This window comes from Parasteatoda tepidariorum, chromosome X1, assembly GCF_043381705.1.
Source record: "Parasteatoda tepidariorum isolate YZ-2023 chromosome X1, CAS_Ptep_4.0, whole genome shotgun sequence".
Taxonomy (NCBI): Eukaryota; Metazoa; Arthropoda; class Arachnida; order Araneae; family Theridiidae; genus Parasteatoda; species Parasteatoda tepidariorum.
This window is the reverse complement of record NC_092214.1, coordinates 35213406-35237900: the sequence shown is the minus strand read 5'-3', so window position 1 is coordinate 35237900 and position 24495 is coordinate 35213406. Positions and strand designations below refer to the sequence as shown.

At 26.2% G+C, this 24495-nt stretch overlaps 1 protein-coding gene across 2 annotated transcripts in view; it reads left to right on the top strand.

Annotated features, from left to right (window-relative positions):
* The window catches only part of LOC107445938 (uncharacterized), a 91492-nt gene extending 71387 nt beyond the window's left edge, over window positions 1–20105 (top strand). For both annotated transcript variants that reach the window (XM_071187805.1, XM_016060448.3), the window contains exons 9-15: window positions 4907–5040; window positions 8518–8599; window positions 9157–9293; window positions 9985–10056; window positions 10163–10259; window positions 11488–11794; window positions 13102–20105. In XM_071187805.1, the coding sequence (XP_071043906.1) occupies window positions 4907–5040; window positions 8518–8599; window positions 9157–9293; window positions 9985–10056; window positions 10163–10259; window positions 11488–11794; window positions 13102–13217 (945 nt within the window). In that variant the 3' untranslated portion in view covers window positions 13218–20105. The remainder of the gene's footprint in view (window positions 1–4906; window positions 5041–8517; window positions 8600–9156; window positions 9294–9984; window positions 10057–10162; window positions 10260–11487; window positions 11795–13101) is intronic.
* The last annotated feature ends 4390 nt before the right edge of the window (window positions 20106–24495 follow it).

Below are 24495 nucleotides of genomic sequence, written 5' to 3'. Positions count from 1 at the left end.
CTATATAGGTATAGTTTTTCTCTAAAATTTCACATATAGGCCAAAATTATTAAAAAAAAAAATTGTTTAAATTAACCTTTTCCAGGGGGCTGGGACAGCAGTTGTCACATCTGATCTTGGGTTCCACTGGTGGGCATGTGACACTTTCAGCGTAGGAATAGGGGAAGGAAACTCCACTGCAGTTAAGACAGAGGATCAAATTACAGGGGGGTGTGTTTTATTGTTTTAGTCTATACGAGAGGTCTCCCCTTTTTAAGTTAAGGGGAGAAAAGTTTCTTTACTTTCCCACCTACCTTCAAACATCTATTCCAAGTTTGCGTACTTGCTTGTTTGTATGCTGTTTTCTTAAGTCTTTTTTAGTCAGTTTCAAAGTTGCTTTTTTTTGTATACATTTTTTTTGTTCAAGCTGTAGGTCATTTTTTGAAGAAAAAAATTTTTTTTATTAAAAATTTATTCTCACGAATATTATCAAAAGTACATAAAAATATGGAATATCCAGAATCGAAAAGCGTTTTTTTAAGTGAATTTCTCAAATTGAAATAAAATATAAAAGCAATATATTTTACAGAAACTCAAATAAATAAAGCTTTTTTAGGTTCTGTTTTAATTTCGTTTTATAAAAATATTTAATGGATATATTGATTATAATTGCTGCATGTTGCTATTAATATTATTTTGATTATAATTGCTGCAGTTTTTGTGAATTTTTTTTTTTAAATAAAAGTTTTAAAAGCAATTCCTATTTATTTACATTGCATAAAATATGACCCTCAACTAATATTTTACTATGAAGAATACATTTTTTGTATATATTTAATGCAATAAACATTACTTTTTCCTACAGCAATAATTTCAAAATATCAATATCTTCGTTATTCAAAACAAATTGAAATAAAATTTTTAAAAAAAATCTTATTATTTACATAACATATAATATGACCCTTAAGTAATAATTTACAATGAAGAAAGCATATTTTGTATATATTTAATGTAATAAGCATTACTTTTTCCTACAACAATAATTTCCAAAATATCAATATCTTCGTTATTCAAAACAGCTATTTTCATAAAAGTTTTAAAAACATTTCCAATTTATTAACATAACATATAATATGACCCTCAACTAATATTTTACTATGAATAATACATTTTTTGTATATATTTAATATAACAAGCATTACTTCTTCCTACAACAATAACTTCAAAATATCAATATCTTCGTTATTCAAAACAAGAATTGAAATAAAAGTTTTTAAAAAAATTCTTTTTATTTACATAACAATGTCCCTTAAGTAATAATTTAAAATGAAGAAAGCATTTTTGTATATATTTAATATAATAAGCATTACTTTTTACCACAACAATAATTTCCAAAATATCAATTATCAAAACAGGAATTCGTTATTCAAAACAGGAATTTTAGTAAAAGCTTTAAAAACATTTCCTATTTATTAACATGACACATAATATTACCCTCAACTAATATTTTACTATGAATAATACATTTTTTGTATTTATTTAATATAATAAACATTACTTTTTCCTACAACAATAATTTCAAAATATCAATATCTTCGTTATTCAAAACAAATCGAAATAAAAGTTTAAAAAAAAATCTTATTATTTACATAACATAATATGACCCTTAAGTAATAATTTACAATAAGGAAAGCATTTTTTGTATATATTTAATATAATAAACATTACTTTTTACCACAGCAATAATTTCTAAAATATCAATATCTTCATTATTCAAAGCAAGAATTTTAATAAAAGTTTAAAAAAAATTCCTATTTAATAACATTACATATAATATGACCCTCAACTAATATTTTACTACGAAGAATACATTTTTTGTATATATTTAATGTAATAAGCATTACTTTTTCCTACAACAATAATTTCTAAAATATCAATATCTTCGTTATTCAAAACAGGAATGTTAATAAAAGTTTTAAAAACATTTCCTATTTATTAACATAACATATAATAATAATGAAAAAAAAAACTTTCTAAATAACATTTAATAGAAATTTAAAAAATTCAATAAAATTACTCAGATGGTGGAGATTTTAATTGTTAATATAGTTTAGAATAGAATATGGATATTGACTTTGTAATCATTAGTTTTCTTTATTTTTATTTGTCATAAACGGCAAATATATATACAGTGGAGCATCGTTTATACGACGATCACTTATACGACGTTTACATTTATACGACGTTTTAGTGTGGTCCCAAATCATTCCTATTCATTTTAATGTAAAAATATATCGTTTATACGACGCACAGAATCGGTTATACGTCGATTTTTAGATTTTGTTCTTTATTTAATTTTTTATTGTGTATTTTAAAAAAGGGCGGAATTTGCCAACATGAATGATGCAGAAAAGGGTGTCAACAAGAATGCTTGGATGATGACCGTAATTTTTACTAGATGACTGAAAAAACTAGACAATGTTATGAAGAGGAAAAAACGAAAAATTGCTCTATTCATCGACCAATGTCCAGCGCACCCATCGATACTAATTATTTTGGAAAATCTAAAAGCTCTCTTTTTTCCTGCAAATTGCACAAGTGCGCTTCAGCCATTAGATTTGGCCGAGATTAGAAATTTAAAATTGCATCATAGAAAGCAGTAACTTCAACTCGCTATTCAAAGCATTGTAGAGAATAATAGCAAGAAAATATAATTAAAGTTAACATACATTCAAATGGCTCACTGCAATTTTTCTCCTTTGGTTATTTGTTTGTTTTGCTTTGTCTAATTTAGAAATTTATGTAAATTAACACGTTAAACATTAAAATTAATTGAAAACAGAGTTAGTTTCAGTTTTAGAAGTAAAAATCGATTATACGACGTTATCGTTTATACGACGTTTTTCGGTGGTCCCTTCGGCGTCGTATAAACGATGCTCCACTGTATATATATATATATATATATATATGCGTGCATAATTTTTTTATAGCTAGCGTAATGAATAGTTTTCTAAAACTGTGATTAGGTTTATTTGTTTTTTATAGAATTTAAAACAATAAAATGAGAAAATTGTGACACACCGCACTAATTCTGACTGTTTGTAAAACACTATAAATAGTCAACATGTGACATTTGGAATGTAGTTTTTTAAGCTGAATTGTATAAAACCACCAGAGAAGTTTTCCCGCGCCTTTTTAGTTGACAAAAAAATGGGAATTCTCCACCAGTGGTATTTCTATTATCCCTAACCGGGGTGGTGTAAAAGACAGCAAATGGTGTTTAGAATAACAGAGGGGGAATAAAACTCTCGGGGATGTTTAACACCCATCATTTGACTTGTTTTAGGGATTAGCGGTTCCCTTTCTTGAATTCATCCCCCGGTCTCAGAAAGAGCCCACCAGAGGATCTATATTTCTTATTTTTGCTCCCACGTGAAAAGGTTAACTACTTGATAAATTTTATAATGAAAGTTTATTTAAAGTATTGATAAAAATACATTTTATTCATATTTATTTAGTTTATACATCTCTTCTCCCTTCGATGAATTATGCTTTCAATAAGCGTTTATTAAAAAACTAACATAAATTTGTGGCAAAGTTTCACATTAGGAATCATATTAAAATATCTAGAATGGTATTTCATTGATAATCAAGCACTATGGGCATTTAATTAGTGAATGAATAATCAAAATAGATTTATGTATTTTTGTTATAGTTGTTAAATTTGTTTAATCTAATAAGGAAAGAAAAGTGTAACTTAACTGACTTAAATTTTTAGAAAAATTCCATGATTTATTTTCCTAATTGGCTATTAAGGAAAAATTTATAATTTGAAAAGGAAGGCACTCGCTAATCAAGCTGAATTTTTTTATTCAGTTGGTTATTTTAGTTTTCAAATTATCTATATTCCTTTTTGCCTTTTTCTCATTGGTTGCAGATTTATAAAAATTGGGTAAAGAAAAAAAAACAAATAAATAAAAACAAATAAATAAATGAAGAATGAATAAAATAAAGAGTGACAGAAATTTTACCCATCTCACGAGTAATAATACAGTTGGACAGATCACATTTAAGATACTTATAAACAAACATAGTTTCAATCAATTTCTTTTTTGAATTTTAATTTGACAAATCAATTATTATTTTTTAAAAAAAGTGTGTAAAATGTAGAGTTCTGCAGAAACTTTGAAATTTGTTACTTAAAACAATATAATTTTTTGTCAAGTTTTAAATCTAACTTTTTAGTTTCGCATATTAAGGTTTCTGATTAAAGAAAAAAGCTTAAATTAACTTTTTATAGTTAACAATATTTGTTGTATATAGGATGAATAAATTTGGTTTATATATTTTGTTTACTTGCATTTTTGAACTCTGAACTTCATAATCATTTTGAAATAGACAAAATAAATATAAATATGGTTTCCAAAATTAAAAAAAAACTTCTAAAGAAGGAAAAAATTAGATCAATTGGTTACGACACTTCGGGTACTTTCCTTATTAGTCGCAATAAAAAAAATTCAAAATATTCATTGTTTCTTAGAAAACAAGCTTTCAAAAAATGCATATCATAGATTTGTCTGAAAAATATTGAAAATCTCGTAATCATTATAGAGCAATCGACATAATTTACTTAGAAATTAAAATAGCAATTTGTCAAATGAATAATGCACAAAATTATTTAAAACACAATTTTTTTCATATTTTACTTTTTAAGGTCTAAAGCTAAAAAATCTTTTTAAAAGCTTAAAAAATCATTTCCTTGTTTTTTACATTTAAAAGTCATTTTTTTTTTCTTAAAAAATTTTGGTTCATATTCTAATTTTTGTTTAAAAACACTTTTAGTGTATTAGCTTAATATATAAATATGTGTAGACATTGGTGTCTAAGCGTCAGTATTAATTGTTTACATCATTGTATTAATTTTTAGTATTGTCATTGGGATGATATTTGCAAAGAGGATTCTAAAGGACCTTTAGAAAGTATCTTAGATTCCTCAATGAATTGGGATCACTTGTCTTTCGATATGCATAAAGAATTAAAAGAATCTTCTGGTCTTAAAATGTAAGTATTTTAACAATTTATATTTTGTTGTAAGAAAAAAAATTATTTAAAATTGTTTGATGTTTTAAAATTATTCTAACAGTTAAATCTAATTTTTGCTTCCAAATTTCTATGAATTTGAAAATTACTAATATCAAAGAATGTAAAATTAAAAGGATAAAAAATCAATCTTTACCTTTTGTTTAAATTTAACTTGTAGAACTTTCATCTACCATTTCTCTGCTCTATAATATACAGAGTATAAAATGATACGACAACGTCGCCAAACTTTTATTAATAATTTTGAAGAAATATTTTCAAGGGATTTTGCATTAATTTATTGAATCTTTTGCAAATAGTTTTGCTTCAAGTTTAAAACTTTGTGTATGTTATATTTGCAGAGTAACCAATTGCATATTAATAGCAGCTTTGATTTATTATTGCATACCGTTTATACTCTCTGTAAATTTGAATTGGTTATAGTTTAATATCTTTAACAAAAATGTAAATTTAATAATAAAATCTCCAATTAGTAGAAGTTGACCATTTAAGATATGTTAATAAATTAGTACCAATTACTATTTATTGACGAAATGAGTTAGTGATAAGGACATTTTTGGTAAGCTTTTTATTTTGGACATTGGTCAAAATGCGAGTTTTAGAAAATGATATAGCTGAAGATTTGCGGATGAAAAAATTTGACAAAGATCAAAATTCATTTTCATAAAAAATTAAAGAAACTTAAAATCTGTGTTTGAAAAAAAGGACAAAAATTAAAATGCGTATCTATGAAATGGACATAATTTAAAATGCAATGTTTGAAAAATGGGTATAGCTTAAACTGTGTTTTAATAATTCTGGACATCGCTCTAAATTCACTCTTTCAATGTTAAACAATATACCAATTTTTTTTTACACTTTTGAGCACTTAAATAACTTTTGATCTAATAATTAGATTTTCATGTACAGTGAGCAAAATAAAAAAGAAACACCATGAATAACTTTTGACTTAATAATAGGATTTTCAGTAACTTGGACTCAAACATAATGATTTACTTTTTTAAAATTAATTTTTGGCAAGGTTTTTAAAAATATGTAATAAGGGTAGCAATTACAAAACACCTGGTATAAAATAACTTGCAAGATTAAAATTCCAGTGCTAATATTACTGTTTTAAGATGCTATGATCCATGGAGCCATAGATAAGTGTCCCATTCGTTCATAATTTTGTTGTTTTTAATGTCAGTTACCAAAGACCAGCAAGCATGCACGGTGAAACTATGCAAGCTTTAAGGCAGAGGGTTCCTTTTTTTGTTTTTCAATGACTCCATTTATGGTCAAGAACACAACTGAAGCCACACACATGTCACAGTTTGTTTATAAGGCAGACCATTCGACATCCATTTTTTCATCCATAGATCGTAATTTTGACCAGAGAATGATCAATCTATTATTAAGTCCCTCCAGAGAAATTGATTTGTTATGGGAACATGAAGGACTTCGTAACCCAACAGATTCAATGAGCACCAGTCACCATTTATTTCATGGGGAGTCTTTGGCTGTTGGGGATCGAACTCATGACGTCTTGGACATGGGCCCAATGCCCTACCAACCAGACTATCCCAACCTTCCAAAATTATACCTTGAGAATGTTTTATCGATCACGAAAGCTCGTGCCCATGATTGCAAGACCTAGAAATAAAACAAAAACATTTTAACTACAAAATTAATTAATTACCTTTTACAAAATGTATATATTTGTCATTGTGTTGAAAAAATTTACTTTTGAGATTTTTTTTTTTATTTATTAATATTTTTTTTTTTGTTGCTGATCTAAAGCACAAACCTCGATAAGTTCTATCCATCTTTTTAAATATTACTAAAAATAACTTTCGTGATTATTTTTCGTTTTTTTTCTTCATTTTTTTGTAAAAACAGAACAAAATGTATTTTGGACCCATAATAGAGTCTGTATCGAAAAGTATTATTAGTGAAATAAAAAAACCTTTACAAAGCATTTAGCTATATTTGCAATTTAACTTTAAAGGCAAATACTCAAGCTTTTACTCCAATTCCATTTGCAATACAATATTGCATAATGTTTGCTATTGTGTTGGAAACCATGGTAATTTGTATGTGCAAAATAAATAAATAAAAATAATAAAATAAATCTATAAACAGGTTAAAATGTTGGAGCCTGTACTACAAATTCTTCTTTTTCCAATTGGAAAACCCTTTTTCAAAAATAATGTAAACTAACTGTTTTATGATAAAAGGTTATTTCTGTTAAACTTTCAATTTTTTTTAAAACCTCTAAAAAATTATTTTTTTAAAAGTTTTGGTGCTTTGCAAAGTGCATACCAAATTTAAGCTCAGAAGTTCTTGAACATTGATTTACAATTAAAATAGAGCATGGATTTTTGCTTTTATATTAATTCTTTTTCCTTATTTTGACACAAGTTACAACAATCCCTAGGTAAAAAGGAGATTGATAAAACATTTCCAATATTATTTTACTTCAATTTTTTCAAGTTTCTGTACTTGGGAATGTATAAACTGTATTCTATTCTGTAATTAAATGGAGTTATGTAATAACATCTCTTGGCTGGATTGTCACCTATGTAGAGAAGGAATGTGCATTATCTATCTGGGATTGCTGAAATATATTATGATATTCTACGTCATAAGTAAATCCTTATTATGTTCTATAAATTTATTTTATTTTAATTTTATCAAAATTTTTGGTTATTAATATTTACAATTCTTTAAACAAAATATAATGAAATGAAGTATTTCAAGTCTTTACTATAGATACGACTATACTTTCTGGCACCTCTATTAATTTCCACAATTGTAAGCCTATAAACCAAGTATAAAGGATTTGCTTCATATGCTTAAATTGTGTAACTTTAAGTATGCATATTATTAAGTGTGAACAACATTTAAGCGACAAAAGGCGCTACTAAAGCGTACTTCCTGCGAATAAACTTGACTCTGTTTTGATGGGTTCAGATTTTTGACCTTCAGCATGTGATGAGGTTAACCGCATTCTGGAAAATATTATTAAAATAATAAGAGCAGTCAAAAGTTTTTCTTTAATGTAGTTTTTAGATTTTGTATTTGTAACTTTAGCATTTATTGAAAGGTTAGTTTGTTATATGACAATTTTTAAATTTGTCATATATGAATAGAAAAAGCAATTTCATTCAAAAAAATTTTTAATAATTACTAGTTATAATTTTTTTTTAATAAATCTAATAATGACGAAAAGCATATTTTTAAATATTTATTTCTCAAGGGTTTCTAGCTATTCAATTGAGTTTCATAACAGTTTTAGATTTGGGTGTTTAAAATTTTTTAGCTTGTCATGAAAAAATGATTTTCTATGCTTTATAAATAAAAATTCTTTTCTTGAAATATTTGAATATTGTATTATTGGACATATAAGTTTTAATGTATGATATTCTTTTAACTTAACTGCTCTATTCCTATTTGTAGGCTAACTGATCAAGGTCCCATTATGCCAATGGATTACTACTGGACAGAAGGAAGGAAAATGAAGAAAATGGCTGAACTGGAGGTAAATAATAACAAAAAGTGATTTTATGTAAATCTTAAACAGAACTTGCTGCAAAAGTCACTAGATAATTGTTATTGATAAAGGAAATCGAATATCTAATGAATAATTAACGTAACCCCCTTTGTCTAAAAAATTGTGAGATTTGTTTTACTCAAATTTTTGTTAGCTTGTGAGTTTCAACACTTTAATGCAATAGATTAGAAATAAGCGAATGAAATAATAGTGATATTGAAAACTGAATTTGAAAGTGAAGTATTTAATTTACATTTCAATGAAAGTTTATTATTAATTTTAAATGCACAATGCAAAATTAGTTCATTATTTTTCTACCTCTGCAATAACAACAAAAAACGGCATTTGATTTATAATTAAAAGTTTCTAATGTTTCATTGCACACAATAAAATTTTAGACTACAAAATGATACATTATATTATTAAAAGAAAATGGTATGCAACTATATTTTATGCATTCAACTCATATACTACGAATAAAATTTGTTTTGTTGTGTGTTCACTTGCAATTAAAAAAAAACATTTTATTTCTCTATACATTGTAGAAAGATCCATTTCAACAAGCTGTTAAATTTTTTGAAGCTGCTGTTTTGTATGTTTTAACTAGTCAACAAAAGGAAGAAAACAGCAAAAATCCTGATTCTGTTTACCAGTTTTATTATGAAACCTTGCAATTCACTTCGTAAGTATTTTTTTTTTGTTAATCAGTTTGCATGTTAGTGTGCACGTATAACAACATGTGGAAAAGAACCTAAAAATTATTTCATTTAGAACCTGTGAGTTTCTGTAAAATTTTCTATTTTGAGTCTCGGAGTTCTTAAAAAATCTTTTGTTTTGAAATCCCTAAAAGAACCATAATATTACACTGTTTGTATGCATTGTTTTTTTTAACACACCTATTTTTATTTCTTTGTTTTCTCAACCATATCTAATATTCAAAAAATAATGTGAGTAAAGCAGATTATCTGGATAATATACTAATCAGCAAAAACTTCAAAGTTTCAATATTGTAACATGGGATGATTATTTATATATATANTATGTGTGTGTGTGTGTATATATATATATATATATATATTTGAATTTTCGAAAATGAATGGAAATGTTCTGCAGTCTTGTACAATGTAGAGATGCATTTAGTGTTGAAGTACTAAAAAGGCTTAAACCAGCCAAAATATGAAGTCTTTCTGAGAGGATTATTTTATACCATCACTAAAAACTTTACCTGTTCTTTAATTTTTTGCATTGTAAATATAAGCATTAAAAATGCAGCTTATCATTGTTTCACCTTTAACATGTAATCCATTGTACATTTCTTTATGAAAATTAAGATTTTTATTTGACTTTTAATTTAACAAATTTCCTTTATTTAGAATGATGTTAGCTAAAATTAAGAAGCTACAGTCTTGTCCTGGTAGTACTGAGTTTAAACTTTTAATATTGTGGTAAGTGTTTTTATTCGTTACTAGCTGATATTATTTTTAGTTCTAGTAATTTTAGTTCTAGTAATCTTTTAAAATAATCTTTTTACAATTTTTATAAATTTTTTAGCTTGAAGTGCCAGTCTTTATTGAATGTGAAACTTTACAGCTTAAAAATAAAAGAAATCAAAGAGCAGCTGGAGTGTGTTTCAGATTTTTTCAGAGCAGTAAGTTTCATAAAGATTGCTTAGTTTTCAGTTCTATCTTTTATTTGTACAGTGTTATTGTGTTTGTAATATTCCTGCCATAGAATTACTTTGTTCAAAGAATTTCATTATTGCTGCGCCACTTTATTGTGTGATTTACTGTGGATTGCTGCATAGCTAGAGAAATTTTATTGACACTTGGAAGTCATGGAGGTAAAACATTTTTCACGATCCTCTACAAAATGTCTTTACTGAAGGGAAAAGGTAGCAGAGATTTTTCTAGCCCAAAGAAGATTCAATGTTATGCTCTGAAGGAAGAAATGAATAGTGACTTGGATTTAATGCCAGAGGAATTAATTCCAATTGAGGAAAGGAATTCCATACTGAGTCACTTATAAGAAAACATCAGCAGGACCACTTCACATTCTCAAATCTACGAAATGAATTCACTTGAAGTGGAAGCATCTCTAAATCTATGAATGAGAAAGAAAAACTCAAACACTTCTATCTCTTTAAATATAAGAGTAAAATCTTCGGAAAACTTAAAAGAAATAATATCTATGGATTATAGAAAGAGAATAAAACAATATGCTTATGGCTATTCCATGCTTCATTATTGCCTGTCAGTTGCCATCGTAGTAATTATAGACAACACAAAGAACAAAAGTTCTGAAAAGATATTTAGTGTAATGCTAAGCAATTATTGGATACAAGCTCGTACTGCATTTGTTTGTAATTTTATTAGTGGGATATTAATCAGCCATAGCAATGGTAATGTACTCCTTAACATTTCTCTATCAGAGGTGGGATCCTTAATCAGCCATAGCAATGGTAATGTACTTCTTAACATTTCTCTATCAGAGGTGGGATCCTTAATCCATCTTTCTAGAAGCAAAAATATTATTTAGAAAAAGACTTTTTACACACTATGATTAATGGCACTGAATTTGAAACCAATCAACACTCTCCATCAAATCAATCTACACATATAGTGCTTTCGTAATGGTTTTAAAAACAACAGGTTGACAAACTAAAAAACTAACTGTAAAAAAAATAGTACTTTATTTAAATTTTTGAATTTTTAAAAACGAATTTTCTTAAATGTTTGAATTTTTATAAATGTATTAACGCTCAAATCAAATATTGGGTTATTAATTTAGTTTGATGTAAGAAGTTTTTAAATAATTAAAAAATAATTATAATTTCTTTATAGTTTTTCAATAGTTTAATATTATTTCTTTTATTATAGCATTGTTCTTCTTCCATTGATGCCCCAAATCCAAATCTGCCCTCTCTTCACCTATCAAGAATATCAAGTCTTTCAACAGTTTCTTCTCCGCATTCTGTCATCCCACCTTCTCCTAACAGTGTTAGTTCTCAAACTAGTGGCTATGTAAGTGGAGATGTTGGCAGCAATATTATAAAAAATACAGTTTGTGTTCCTCAGTATATGCTGGATACTATACATCGACAACATAGTCATTTGAAAAATCTTCACATGGGACATGATCTATGGGAACAAGCAGATATGTATATGACGCGAAGTAATCTGAAAGGTGAGATTTTACTGTGTTTTAAATTTCTAATTATTTTTTTTTATGTTCTTATTTAAAGCATTTGGGCTTATGGACGAGTATAATGTACTCCTTTAATATTTTTACAAGTTAGTTCCTTTTTTCTTTTAATCGTCTTAAGGAATTTAACTAAAAGATTCATTAGGAGGGGTATATTCACCTTTTTTATATTTAAATTTTATATAATAATTTTCTGTAATTGTATCTTTATTGTATGTTAATTTATTAACTTTGAATTCTTTTCTCAATTTATAGTGGAAGTTTTTTATTTAAAAAATGTATTCAAATTTCATTTTAAGGTATGAATCTCTTTGCTGAAAAAAAAATAGCAACTTTTCTAGGATTGATCTTTAATAATTTATGAATTAATTAAAAAATATTCATACTGTAGCATCAACCCTCTACCAAACCTACAAATTTTATTTCTTATTTCACTTCTGATGAAAAATAAATATTTTCGGCTTAAGTGGTTCTATGTATCCATTGCATCTTCATTGTGTGAATATAATTTAGTGAGTGATTATAATTTAATATTAGAGTAGAATTTTTTAAAATATTAATAATAAAAATTGTGTTTATAATTATATTTTTGTGTTATGTGTCTGTGCATGCCTTGGTTCCTGGTAGCTTGAAATTATGCATTTTCTGAGACCACTGTTTATTTCTATAGTTTTAATTTTATCTTAATACAAATGTGTAGAGTATTGTACATTTTTTTATTGAAATACTTCTGAAAGTAAGTCATTAAAGTATTTAATACTTCTGATTGAGACTAAAAAGACAAAATAAATTAGTTATAGAAGAGGAAATATACTAGTTTTTCCAACTATGTCAAATAAATAAATTGTATACCTCAGCTATTAAATTTTTTTAAAATTTTATTTAAAGTTACAGATTTATTAAAAGTTTTATTAAGCTTAATGATAACCATTTAGTAAAAAATTTAGAACAGCAAAATAAATTGACATTTATTTTTTCATTAGCGTCCTGAATATAAAATCTTATATGCTTCTTATTGTGTTAAGTCAATGAAAAAAACCCACTTAAAATTAATAATGATGTTACTTAATGCAGTGTTTATGATAATTATGCTCCTAAGTGTTGCTAATGGGAGTGAATGAAAATTTTCTTAACTTGAAAAATTGGTAAAATTTTAGTTTGTTACTATATAGTCAATTTTTGAATGTTTAGGTGTATTCTTAAAATTTCAGTGGATTAATTAGATTTTTTATTTATGTATTTTTTTGCAATGACAGTTGTTAAAATTTTTAAACTGTATTATTTTTCAGAATTTTTTAAAGAAGTGGCTGACCAATCTGAGCCTTTAACACTTCATAGCACTATAAAAGAGCTGGTGAGTTACATGCAGAAAGGTATTGGCCTTGTCAAAAATTACTTACGCTAGCATTCCGAGGATGATTGAAATTCTTTTAACAACCAGGTGTTTAGAGACTGATACTGAAATATGTTGCAATATTAATTTAGGATGGCTGCAATATTGTTGAATGTATAAGCTTATTTAAAGTTTATTTAATTCACTTACCATTTAAAAATAAGTATAAATCTATTGTGAAAATTGAAAATATTGTTATTGTAAAACTTCTGTTAAAACTGCCTGGTTGCACTGAATTTGAAGATTATATTTACCTACATAAATGCATTAGTGTATGCATGTAGGTATTTCAAATTTATATCATGTATATATTTTTGTATATAGATTTCAGATACTTATTGAGTACTTTGTGATCACATTGTTTCCATGTATATGTGTGAAAATGCCAATTCTTTTTTTTTCAAATTATTTGCCCCAAGTGATGGTGTGTAAAGTGCATTATTGTATTTTTTTTTGTTTTTATGCTTAGGGCAAAAATTTTGTCTTCATGTGATCATATGTATTAAATTCGTGAAATGTACTTGCATTCAAAATTTATTTAATGTTACTAGAATATAGTTAAACTCTTCATAGTTGTATTTGCCATGCAGTGTTGTAGCAAAATTTGTTAATCTGTGCTTGTTTTATGTCAAATTACCAAACTGTGTAATATTTTGGCATGGTTGAAGAAATGAACTTTTCTGTTATACACTCTGTTAATTTTGAGACATTGTTATAATAAAATCAAAGCTTTTAGCTATCTCCATTGCATCTTAAAATCATTATTGTCAATGTTTGATAAACTGTATTGAAAGTTTTCTAAAGCTTTCAAATGCTGTTTCAGCGTTTGGAATAATTATATAAGCTTAATTTATTTTTTACACTTTTTAAATATTGCATGTTTTCTTCTAAAAAAATAAATATTGGAGTTTGTTGTATGCATTTATGTATATTTATTAATGTTATTATATCAAAACTCAATTTACTCAAATTTTCCTTTTCTATCATCTACACTCAGTTAATTTGTTTTATTATTTGAGTTAAATTTGAAGAGCAATAATTTATACTTTTGCAATAACGGTTTTATTACCAGAAAATTAAGACATATGTACTTAAATAATTTTTGTTTTTGATGATTAATTATTATAAAAAAAGAACAAACATTAACTAAAAGTCATTACAATTAAAGAGAATTACTACAGTGACAAGATGTTAACTTCTTAAATTAAATTATAAAAATTATAAAAACAAGGTATTAGACATAATTTTAATGAACACTACATTTGTGCCATTTTGTAGCTATGTCATAGTGAGGTTTCAATTTATCGTAAAATTTGAGTAGTTGAGTAAAACTTATATTTATGTTGAGGATATTAAATTTAAATCTGACTTATTTTTTCCCTTTGATTTCTTTTTGCTTTATTTCATTTTGAATACATTCTTTATACTTCTGAGAATAGTACTCAGCTCTATATACTCCTTCTGTTTGTTAACAGTTATTCAAGCTTGTTTAATTTTGTTATGTCCCTTTTGTTAAAAAGGATTTCATTCCATGTTATTAAAAATAAATTTTCTTTATCAAACTCAAATGTTTGTTGCAATTGTTTGCTCTAAAGCAGTAATCTGTTCATGAGTATTTAATAGATTTTCTATTTATGGTGATGAGAGATTATATTTTTCAAGAAGTTTGAATGTGTTAAAACTTTTTTGCAATATAAATTTATTGAAATTTTTCTGAGTTGTTTGTGCTGTAATACGTATTTGAGCTAGTTTTTTGCTCAATTTTTTTGTTGTCTTATCTATGAGCGACTTATATATATATTTATATTTATGATTATTTAAGTTGGCAGCTGTTTCCGAGCATAAATATGCTTTTTTCCATGATTAACAGTGCTTTGCTTAAAATTTAACCTTTCAAGTTGTATTTGGTTGTGCATTTTTTTATGTAGAAACAGTGCATGCATGAATAATATTTACTTTTTTTTTATAAAGTGATTTAAAATATTTTATGAATATTTAAGTTTATAATCTTATATTTGGAAGTCCAGTTATAATTTATTATAAAACATATTTATTTATGCAAATATTTCAATAGAAAGTTGTTTGTTGATCATAACTTTTGCATTTTAATTTTCGATTTTGAAATATTTTATTTTTAGAATTTAACTATTTCAATTATTATCTTCTTTCAATCTTAATACCTCTCATATTTGCTCAACTAATAAGTTTTATGAGACAAATAAATTATCATGGTTATTTAACTTTATTAAGTTAAATAATTAAAACTATTTATTTCTACTTAATTTTCACATTATTCCTCTATGCATATGCTAATTATTTCCAAATATTTTAGAATTGCGCTAAATTGATTCTCAGCCTTTTTTGTCAATTTTTAATAATAAATGTTTACAAGGTATCCATTGAAACAAAAATAATTTTATATTTGTAACATTTTGTGGTGTTCCTGCAAAAATATTGTGGCGTTATGGAGTTTTGCAGATAACACTTTAAATTATGACATTATTATCTAGATCTGAGTTTCGATTATTAGTTTTAATACTTTTTATGCCTTTTAAATTTTGTCTCTTTTATAAATTATAAAATTAATTCTTTTTAGCGTGGTCTTTTACTGAAATGTCCTACCATATGGAAATGGTGGTAAAACGTGAAATTTATCACTTAATTTTTCAGATTTTAGTATTTTCAGATTTAGAGCATTAGTTTTGGCATTTTGTTATTTTTTTTCTTGTTATAAAATATTACATTTTTAAAATATTTTTTTTTTCACAGAAAGCAGGTCATAACATGAAAAACTCATCAGTATTAGAATTTTACCTAGATTGTTATAACTTGCTAATCACATCAGTTTTGGCTGAAAATTAGTACTTTAAAAATAGTGTTTAAAATACAAATTACTTTTATATGCATTGACTGTTGAAAATCATTGCTTTCTTATGTAACTTTACAAATACTAATACGTAAAATTAATTTTTTCACTGAATTTAATTTTTTCAACTTTTTTAATTCAGATAAAATTGGCAAATTTTAATCTTGTTTTACTAAAATAAATATAAGTTTCAGCCTTTTTGAGAATCAAGAACAGAACTTACTAATATTAATAAATTATAGCTGAACTTCAATATTTCTCCAAATGTATTCAAGAAATTTTTGTTAAAAATTAATTTATAGTAAGGTATTCTACTAAAATGTTTGCAAATTTAGAGCTGCTTTAAAATGTGGCTTATTTAAAATAAGAACCCAATGCTTTTAGTTATACTTGGGTATTTTATATTTATTTCAGATTTATTTCAAAAGTTTGATAGTTTTACTATGTAAATACAAATAGAAATATTTTATAGGTTTGATGCTAGTTATCACGTTAAAACTCATTAAAATTTGACATGGTGAATTAATAAAATTTTTGCAAAATCTTATAAAGAAATCATAAATTTATAGAAATTTAAATAAAAATGTTGCTGCAATAGTCAGTCGTACTCGTGTCTTAATGTGTTTAGTTTTGTCAAGTTATTAAAATACAATGCTGAAGCGCTTTCAAATTAGTATGTTAATTTATAACTTAAATATGTAGACTTTTCTCTATATTAAATAAATTTCTAGCAAAAAGTTTAGCTTTTATAAGATAGAAATTTCTAAAACGAATATTTTTGGAAACTTGGTGCAAGTGTTGCTTTGTCACACAAAAAGGTTAGGTTTTCTTAAATTATATAAGATATTTTTATAGGTATGGTATTTTTGTGGGAAAATTTTATTTGATGTAGATGAGAAGCATGTAAATAAATTTAGCTTAATTATATTGTATGGAATTCTGAATCTAACAAATTTTATCATAGTTCTAAATTATTCAATTGCTTATAAAATTTATAATTTGATTTTAAAGTAGATAAAAAAATAATCTGAAATTCTTTTCACAAACTATTTTGACATATATTGAGTTTTCAATTTAAACTATTTTTCACACACATTTATAATAGTTAAACATTTATTCGTGCCTTTTTTTTTAAATGTATTTGAATGATATCAGTTTCATGTAAATGAATTACTAAACTTTAAATTACATATTAATTTTTTTATTTGTCATCATTTTTGGTTGTGAAGGAGGTACATTATATATTATTTTTCATTAATAATGTTTAGTATGAATTTATGTAACACATTTTTAAATTTCATTTCGGATTTACACCCTTTTAAAAACTTATTAAGACTTTCTATACAGTTGTATGAAATTTATTAATGTATTTCATTTTGTTCCTTTATATATATATNTATATATATATATATAATATACAACAATTTTACAAAATAACATTTCTGAAAATTGAGTCTGATTAGCCATTTTTGATTTTGAATAAAAAATCCATTTAAGATAGAAATATTTTCTCCTCCTAATTTATTTGAGGGTGCTCAATAGACCTTAAGTAACATTTTTGTGAGTTGATAGCCTTTTTCTAGATGTGAAATATTTTTGTTACTTTAGCTAGAATTTACTTCAGGAACTTAAATTTTTAAAAATAAAAGCAAAGCTTATACAATTATTGATGATTGGTTGTTTATGCACTTTTTATTCAATTTCTATAAAAATATTTATTATATATCATATGCGCAGGATGTATTTGTTATTGAAAAGGAAAGAAATAATAAATAGGAACAAAAGTTAAAAATTCTATTTTAGTTGTCATTTAGTATATTTTATTAACTTTTTTTTAAAGAGGTTACTGATATTTTTACTTTAAAGCTAGGCTGATTTGTCCTAAATGGCAATCTATTTTGACTAGAAGCTTAGTATTTATAAAGGCATCTTTATAGAGTTTGTTGAAATCATAATTCACAATTATGTAGTTTCAAAACTTTAAGAAATTGCTATTTTAGCTGTGACTACTTGCATGCTCTTATCTGTTTTACACTGGATTTTATAGATGAGGAAGCTTGTACTTAATTTAGAAATGTGATGAATGTAATAGTTTTTTTTAAAAATTTCTTTTAAGCTGATAAAATTAATAAAAGCATTCAAAATTTTTTATTTGTAGGCAAGAATGTTTATACATTTTGTTTTAATGAGCAAAAATTTTATTAGTAATTTACTTGAATAACTTTTTTCATTATATAAATTTAATGTTTTAATAGCTTTTAGGCTATTTCAAAGAAATATGTGAAATTTCAAGTTCTGTTACTTTTTTTTTACTTTATTGATTTATGCTGCCTATATCAATATTTTCCACCTTACTATTAAAAAAATGTGTTGAGAAATTTTATAGATTGTTGTGTAACTTACAATTTTGGTCTGAACTTTTTTGGACAAAGTTGATGTAATAAACATTTAATACGTATTTTGTTATTGGATATGTATGGCATATAATTGTTCTCTAACTGTTTAATGAAAATTAACATTATTATTTTTAACTTTTCAGATAAAACAAAAATATGTGCCAATATAACTTCTAATGAGCAGAGCTTGTTAATGTAAAATGTTCTTGAGCAAATTTACACATCTTTTGCATTATTAAAAAAATAAGTAAACCTAGTAAATCTTTTAAGTTAATATAAATTTAGAAGTAATTGATGATTTGTAAATACAAAAAGGGTACTGGATGATTCACAATTGAATAACTATTTTTAAAGCTTTAATATTTTAGAACCTTTAGTTTGATTTCATTGCATGCATTGTATGACAATACTATCTGTGATTGTCACATTCCTATCATTGTTGTGATACCTTCCCATGAAAAAAGAATCATATCTCTTTAATTATGGTAGGCTTACAGCAAGTTTATTGCAACTATCTATTGAGGAATTTTAAAGTTTTTAGTTGACTTTTATAGATGATTGATTATCACTTGACAAATTACAACTTTCAACATTTCGTTTTTTTCCTTAAGAATAGAATATCATCTTACATATTAAATGAATCTTTGGCCTTATACAAATAATATTTTTGTGAACCTGTTTTTAAAAAAATTAAAAAGATAACTTTTGAAAAATCAGTGGACCAGTAGTAATAAGAGAATAACCATCACCTCTTTTTTATCAGCTTTTTCAAAAGTATTTTTTATATGGATTGGAATTTGAACAACATTTTCTCTAATATTAAATAGTTTCATGATTATTCTTACTTACAATTGTTTATAATTTCGTGATAAGTCTTTTTTATAATTGCTAATATTTTCATGATTACCCTTATAATTATTGTAAATAGTTTCATAATTTTCCTTGTTTGTAATTGTTAATAGCTTCAAATTATCCATATTTATTATTTGTTAATAGCTTCATAATTTTCATTATTTATAATAATTTTTCCAGAATTATAAAAATAAAGCATAAAAATTTATTTAAAAAGCATGAGGCATAAGAAATTTATACCAATGACTTCTTCTAAATGAAGATATAAACAAAACAAGAAACAAATTTCTTTTCAAAAATGCCATATCAAATGGGCCAGTATCACATTGTGTGATCAATTGTAGGTGCCTGTCTAAAGCTTTTCAAAACATTTTTGTAATTAATATATATTAAAAATGTTTTAAAAGCAATGAATTAAATCTGTGACACAGTATTGATTCAAACATGTAAAGTTTTGTATATTGTATAAAAAAGAAGAAAAAAAAAAAGAAAACTGCAAATATCTCTAATGCTTTAAGATGAATATACACATTATCTGCGTTGAACATTGCAAAACTTGTGTTGTGTAGCTGTTGAATGTGTTATGGACTCTTATCTTAATCATTGTTTTTTTTGTAGTTTCTCATTACTATGTATGCAAATTCTTCTGAACATACTAATTGAATCTTTAAAGTAAAAGAAAAAATGTTTTCTTTTTCTTTTAGTTATAGCCATACAAAATACTTTTTGTTTTTCAGCTATGTTTCTGTAAAAATGATTTGTATATATATAAAGTTTATGACCTTATGATGTTGTACTGTGTTTTCTTTAAAAAAAATTGCATGTGTTTTAAGTTTTTATTTAAGACTGTTATTGCTTAATGTTATTTTATATGAAAACTCGGCAACATTAATAAAAAAAAAGGACTAAAATAGGTTTCTAATTATTCCAAAACTTTGAAACTACAGGTATAGCATAATGTGTGAGCCAAAAAAACTTTTGATAACTCTTGATTTTATTTCATAATATTTTAAGGAGAAAAAGATATAGTGTCAGATTTTTAATACATTTTTTTATTAATTAGCTTTTTATTTTGGGATAAAATAAGGCATGCATCTAACATTCATTGAAGAAAGACGCTCAAATCGTGCCACCTTTGATTTCTAAAGAATTAATATATAGAAAATGCACTTGCGGGTAAATAAGGAAGCTTTTTTCACTTGGACACATGCACACAAATCAAGCCGCTGTGTACTGGCGTTAAGTTTTTATTTAAATTTAATCGATTTTGTAAGTTTTTAATGTAATTTTTTAACATACTGTGTAAGGTTATAGCAGAACTAAAGTAATTTACAGATATTAAACACATATAATTGTTAAGTTACTTATTCTATTATGTTCTACTTGCTTCTTTGTTAGCTAATTACTGTTTCAGGCTTGAACAACTCTTAGTTTACAACATTACATAGTTACATAAATCGTACCTCTTGAAAAATCCAAAGTCGAATGGTACAATTCTGAAGCAACATATCAACTTCAACTACTAAACAGTTCAATTATCATGCTTTAGGTTCGCCCCCTGCTATAAATATAACTGCGCCCTATCTTTGATTAAAACTTAGAAGAAGTTAAAAGATATTCGGATAAAAAATGATAAATTTAATTTTGATAAACGATAAGGAGAATCGTAATTATGATGAGAAGGTAGAATTAGTTCTGGATTGAAATGTTGCATACACTTTCCATATTGAAATGAATTTTTTTTAATAAAATGTGAAAATAAATCACTCTATCTTTATCTTATAATAATTATATTCGAAGTTTAGTTAAGGCTTATTTTTTATGAAGTGAATTAAAAAGTATTTTATAAATAAAATTATTTTTATTTTTACTCAGTATTATTTTTCTAGCGAGTGCGCCTTCAAAACTCGTTTGCTCTATGGGAGTTTTGGGGGTGGGGTGTTATTTGCGTCACTGTCTGGACTAACTTTCACCCAATTCCAAATTCTGATCTCGTGTGTGAGGCTTATGATAAGACTGCAACGATTGAGAACTCTATTTAAAAGGATTTATTCCATTTAAAAGGACTATTCTGGTGCGTCAATTTTTAAATAAAATGACTTTTTGACATCAAAAAACTCTTCAATCTAATCGTGAATCAATCGGAAGGAAACTATTTCAGTAAATTCAATGCGATTTAGTATCTTTATGATATAAGTTTTCCTTATTTCTGGGAAGTAAAAAGTATTGTGGTTAGTTAAGCAAAGATCTTGTAATCGCTGGTTAGTAATGTATGCTGATATGTCCCTGTCCCTTTGTTGTTGAAGACGTTAATCGTATCAATCTCCTCATTACTTAAACCTGAGAAGAAAGTTGATTATAGATCCTAAGAAAATGAAGTTTTGACAAGCAACAGTTATTAATGTCATGCTTAAACTTTATATCATGTAATCTCTTGTTCCATTAACATTTTATAGGCTTATAATACTGTTACGATACTTGTTGACAGTTTAAAAATTTCTTACGTTATTAAATTTCTGCTCATTTCTTGCGTTATAAAACACTTGTTTCGAATAAAACATGGTCTACTTATTCATTTAATCATAAATACGTAACAATTCATAGGTTGGTACGATTTGAGAGCAGGTGGTATGAATTAATGGAAAATTGATAGGAGATTATTAGTAATATGTGACTAGTTTTAAATAGGATAAGTAGTACTATACAGGGCTGCCAACTTTCTACCCTTTTTGTAAAAAATTATTCTAGTGGTAGCTATGTTTATGTTTTAATGTATTATTTTTTATTCATTTGCACTTATTTTCCACACCACTACATATAAACGATTTAAAAGCTCATATTGAACATCACTTTGTTCCAGCTCTTTCATGGGGAGACTTTTAAAATGTTTGGAATATTACCAAAAATTCTGAAAGCTTTGATTTTTAATAGTCTACCACTCTATAAAATATTTTGCAAAAAGCGTAGTAGTTGGCAAGCCTGCATATATTTTATTTAAATTATAAAAATGAATGAAAACTTTTTATCTCTAAACTAGATCCTCTAACTTTAATCATACAATACTCTTGTTATAAAGTACATAGCAGAGCAAATAATTAAGAAAATTTGAAGAAAAAAAATATGCTATCAAATACTGGCATTTAATACATATATGTTAGTAAATTAAGTGCAAAATGTTTTAAAAAAATACTTCAATTTTTAGTTTCTGCAAAAGAATCTCGTTGATCTTTTCTCCGAGATTAATTTTTGCAACAATGTCTAGATTTGATCTGGTCTACCTTTTCCAGCATAAACAATTGTCCAATATCTAATACCGGAAGTTGAGGTTTCTCTACAAAAAACAAACTGAAAAGCAATACTATAGATTGTCTATAAAATGAACTCCCCTCACCACGAAGTCTAAGGACGGCTGCTGCTATGGAAACAAGAAATATCGCATTTCAAGGAGGGGAGTTTCTTTCTCTCGCCAACCTGAGCCAAATCCAGCCTTAAATAATGACCCAACTACTTTAAATAGTTAATTTGGAATGGTAAATGGACTACTTAAAATGGTTAAACTTCGTAACCAAAATCACCGCCACTCTTCCAGGCGAATGGCTAGGGGAGTTCTTCACAGAGACAAACTATACTCAATTCACAACCCGAATGCGGTGGAACTGTTTGGGTTTGAATATTTAGTTTTGTCTCATAAGTAAGGTCATCTCCAAACTAAGGTAAGAGATTCAACGTTTTTTTTGTTACGTAACAAGCTTTACTTTGTGTATGTTCGAGAAAGTGAAAACCTCTTTGCTCGCTTTATGATTAGAGCAACGATGAAGCAGCATTATGAGGAAAATATTTCCGTTTTGGTTTAAGCTCAGTTGATAGTTAACTTAGCTGCGTTCTAAAATGGAAATTTTACTAGTTGTCCATTCGTCACACGTGGAGAAGAAATTTGATGTGAAAAATTCGATTACATAAAATTAATTTTATTTTTTAGAATCGCTCTAAAGTAAAGTTTTTGATTTATTAAGTAATAGCATTATTTGAGGAAGAGTTTTATCTTCTAAACCTCCCCCAAAACTGATCATAGCCTGTTTTGGGTTATAAAATGTTCTATAACAATTTCAAAGTTGTGCATAATTTGAAAGCTGATTTTAATATAGTTCTTGCAAAAATTTAAGTGCAAAGTTTTTCTCTATTTTAAAGTGAAAAACCAGCTATATTAAGGGGACTTATGTAATTTTCACCAAATAGATTTTTATTTTCCTTATATATCTCGAAGGTATACCACGAAAGACATGTTGCGATGCTAAGTCTGTGCGCTTTATGTGGGGGTGACATACGTTTTGTCTCAACACCATGTGTGAGAACAACACAATGTGTTGAGAAACAACGCAATATGTTTTTTCTCAACACCATGTTTCAATTGGTTATCTTGAATATCTTTGTGATTGATAAAGAAATGACGTAGGAAATATTCAGAATCATTTTTCAATTGCTTGTTTGAATTACTAGTTTTTAAAAATATTTAACATATATTGTTTAAAAAAGCAATTACATATTGTTAATTTTTGATAAAGTAATTGGAATAACAAATTGTACTAAAAATTTTTCATTTTTGATGAATAGTTCTCATTTTATCAAAAATTAATATTTTTCAAAGTATCCGTTAAAATTATAATTAAGCTGTAAGGTATAAGTCATTAAATAAGTCCATATTACTTTATTAATATTTGAAAAATGATATTCAGTTAATCTCGAACCCGGGTTTGAATCCCAGCGTTGACTGGTCGATACGAATTTCGCACACGGTGCACCGATCACAATGCTGACGTAAAATATCCTCAGTGGTAAACGGATTATGGATTAAAGTCCCCTTACCGTCAGAGGTTTTCGTGATTTTCCTCTCCACGTAACGCAAATACGGGTTAATTCCATCAAAAAGTCCTCCACGAAAGCAAAATTTCTCCCAATACTTGATCCTGGAGTTACCTTGTCTTCTGGATTGGGTTCAAAATTACTAAGCGCTACGGAGGCTAGGATCAACTAATCAGACTACGGAGCTGAACATTGGTAGTCATAAAATCAACTATGGTTCAACTATGGTTATAAAATCAAATAAGTTACTTCAAACACTGGTATGTTATATTTTGTCCATATCATACCCATCTCGTGATAAACAGACAGTAATCGT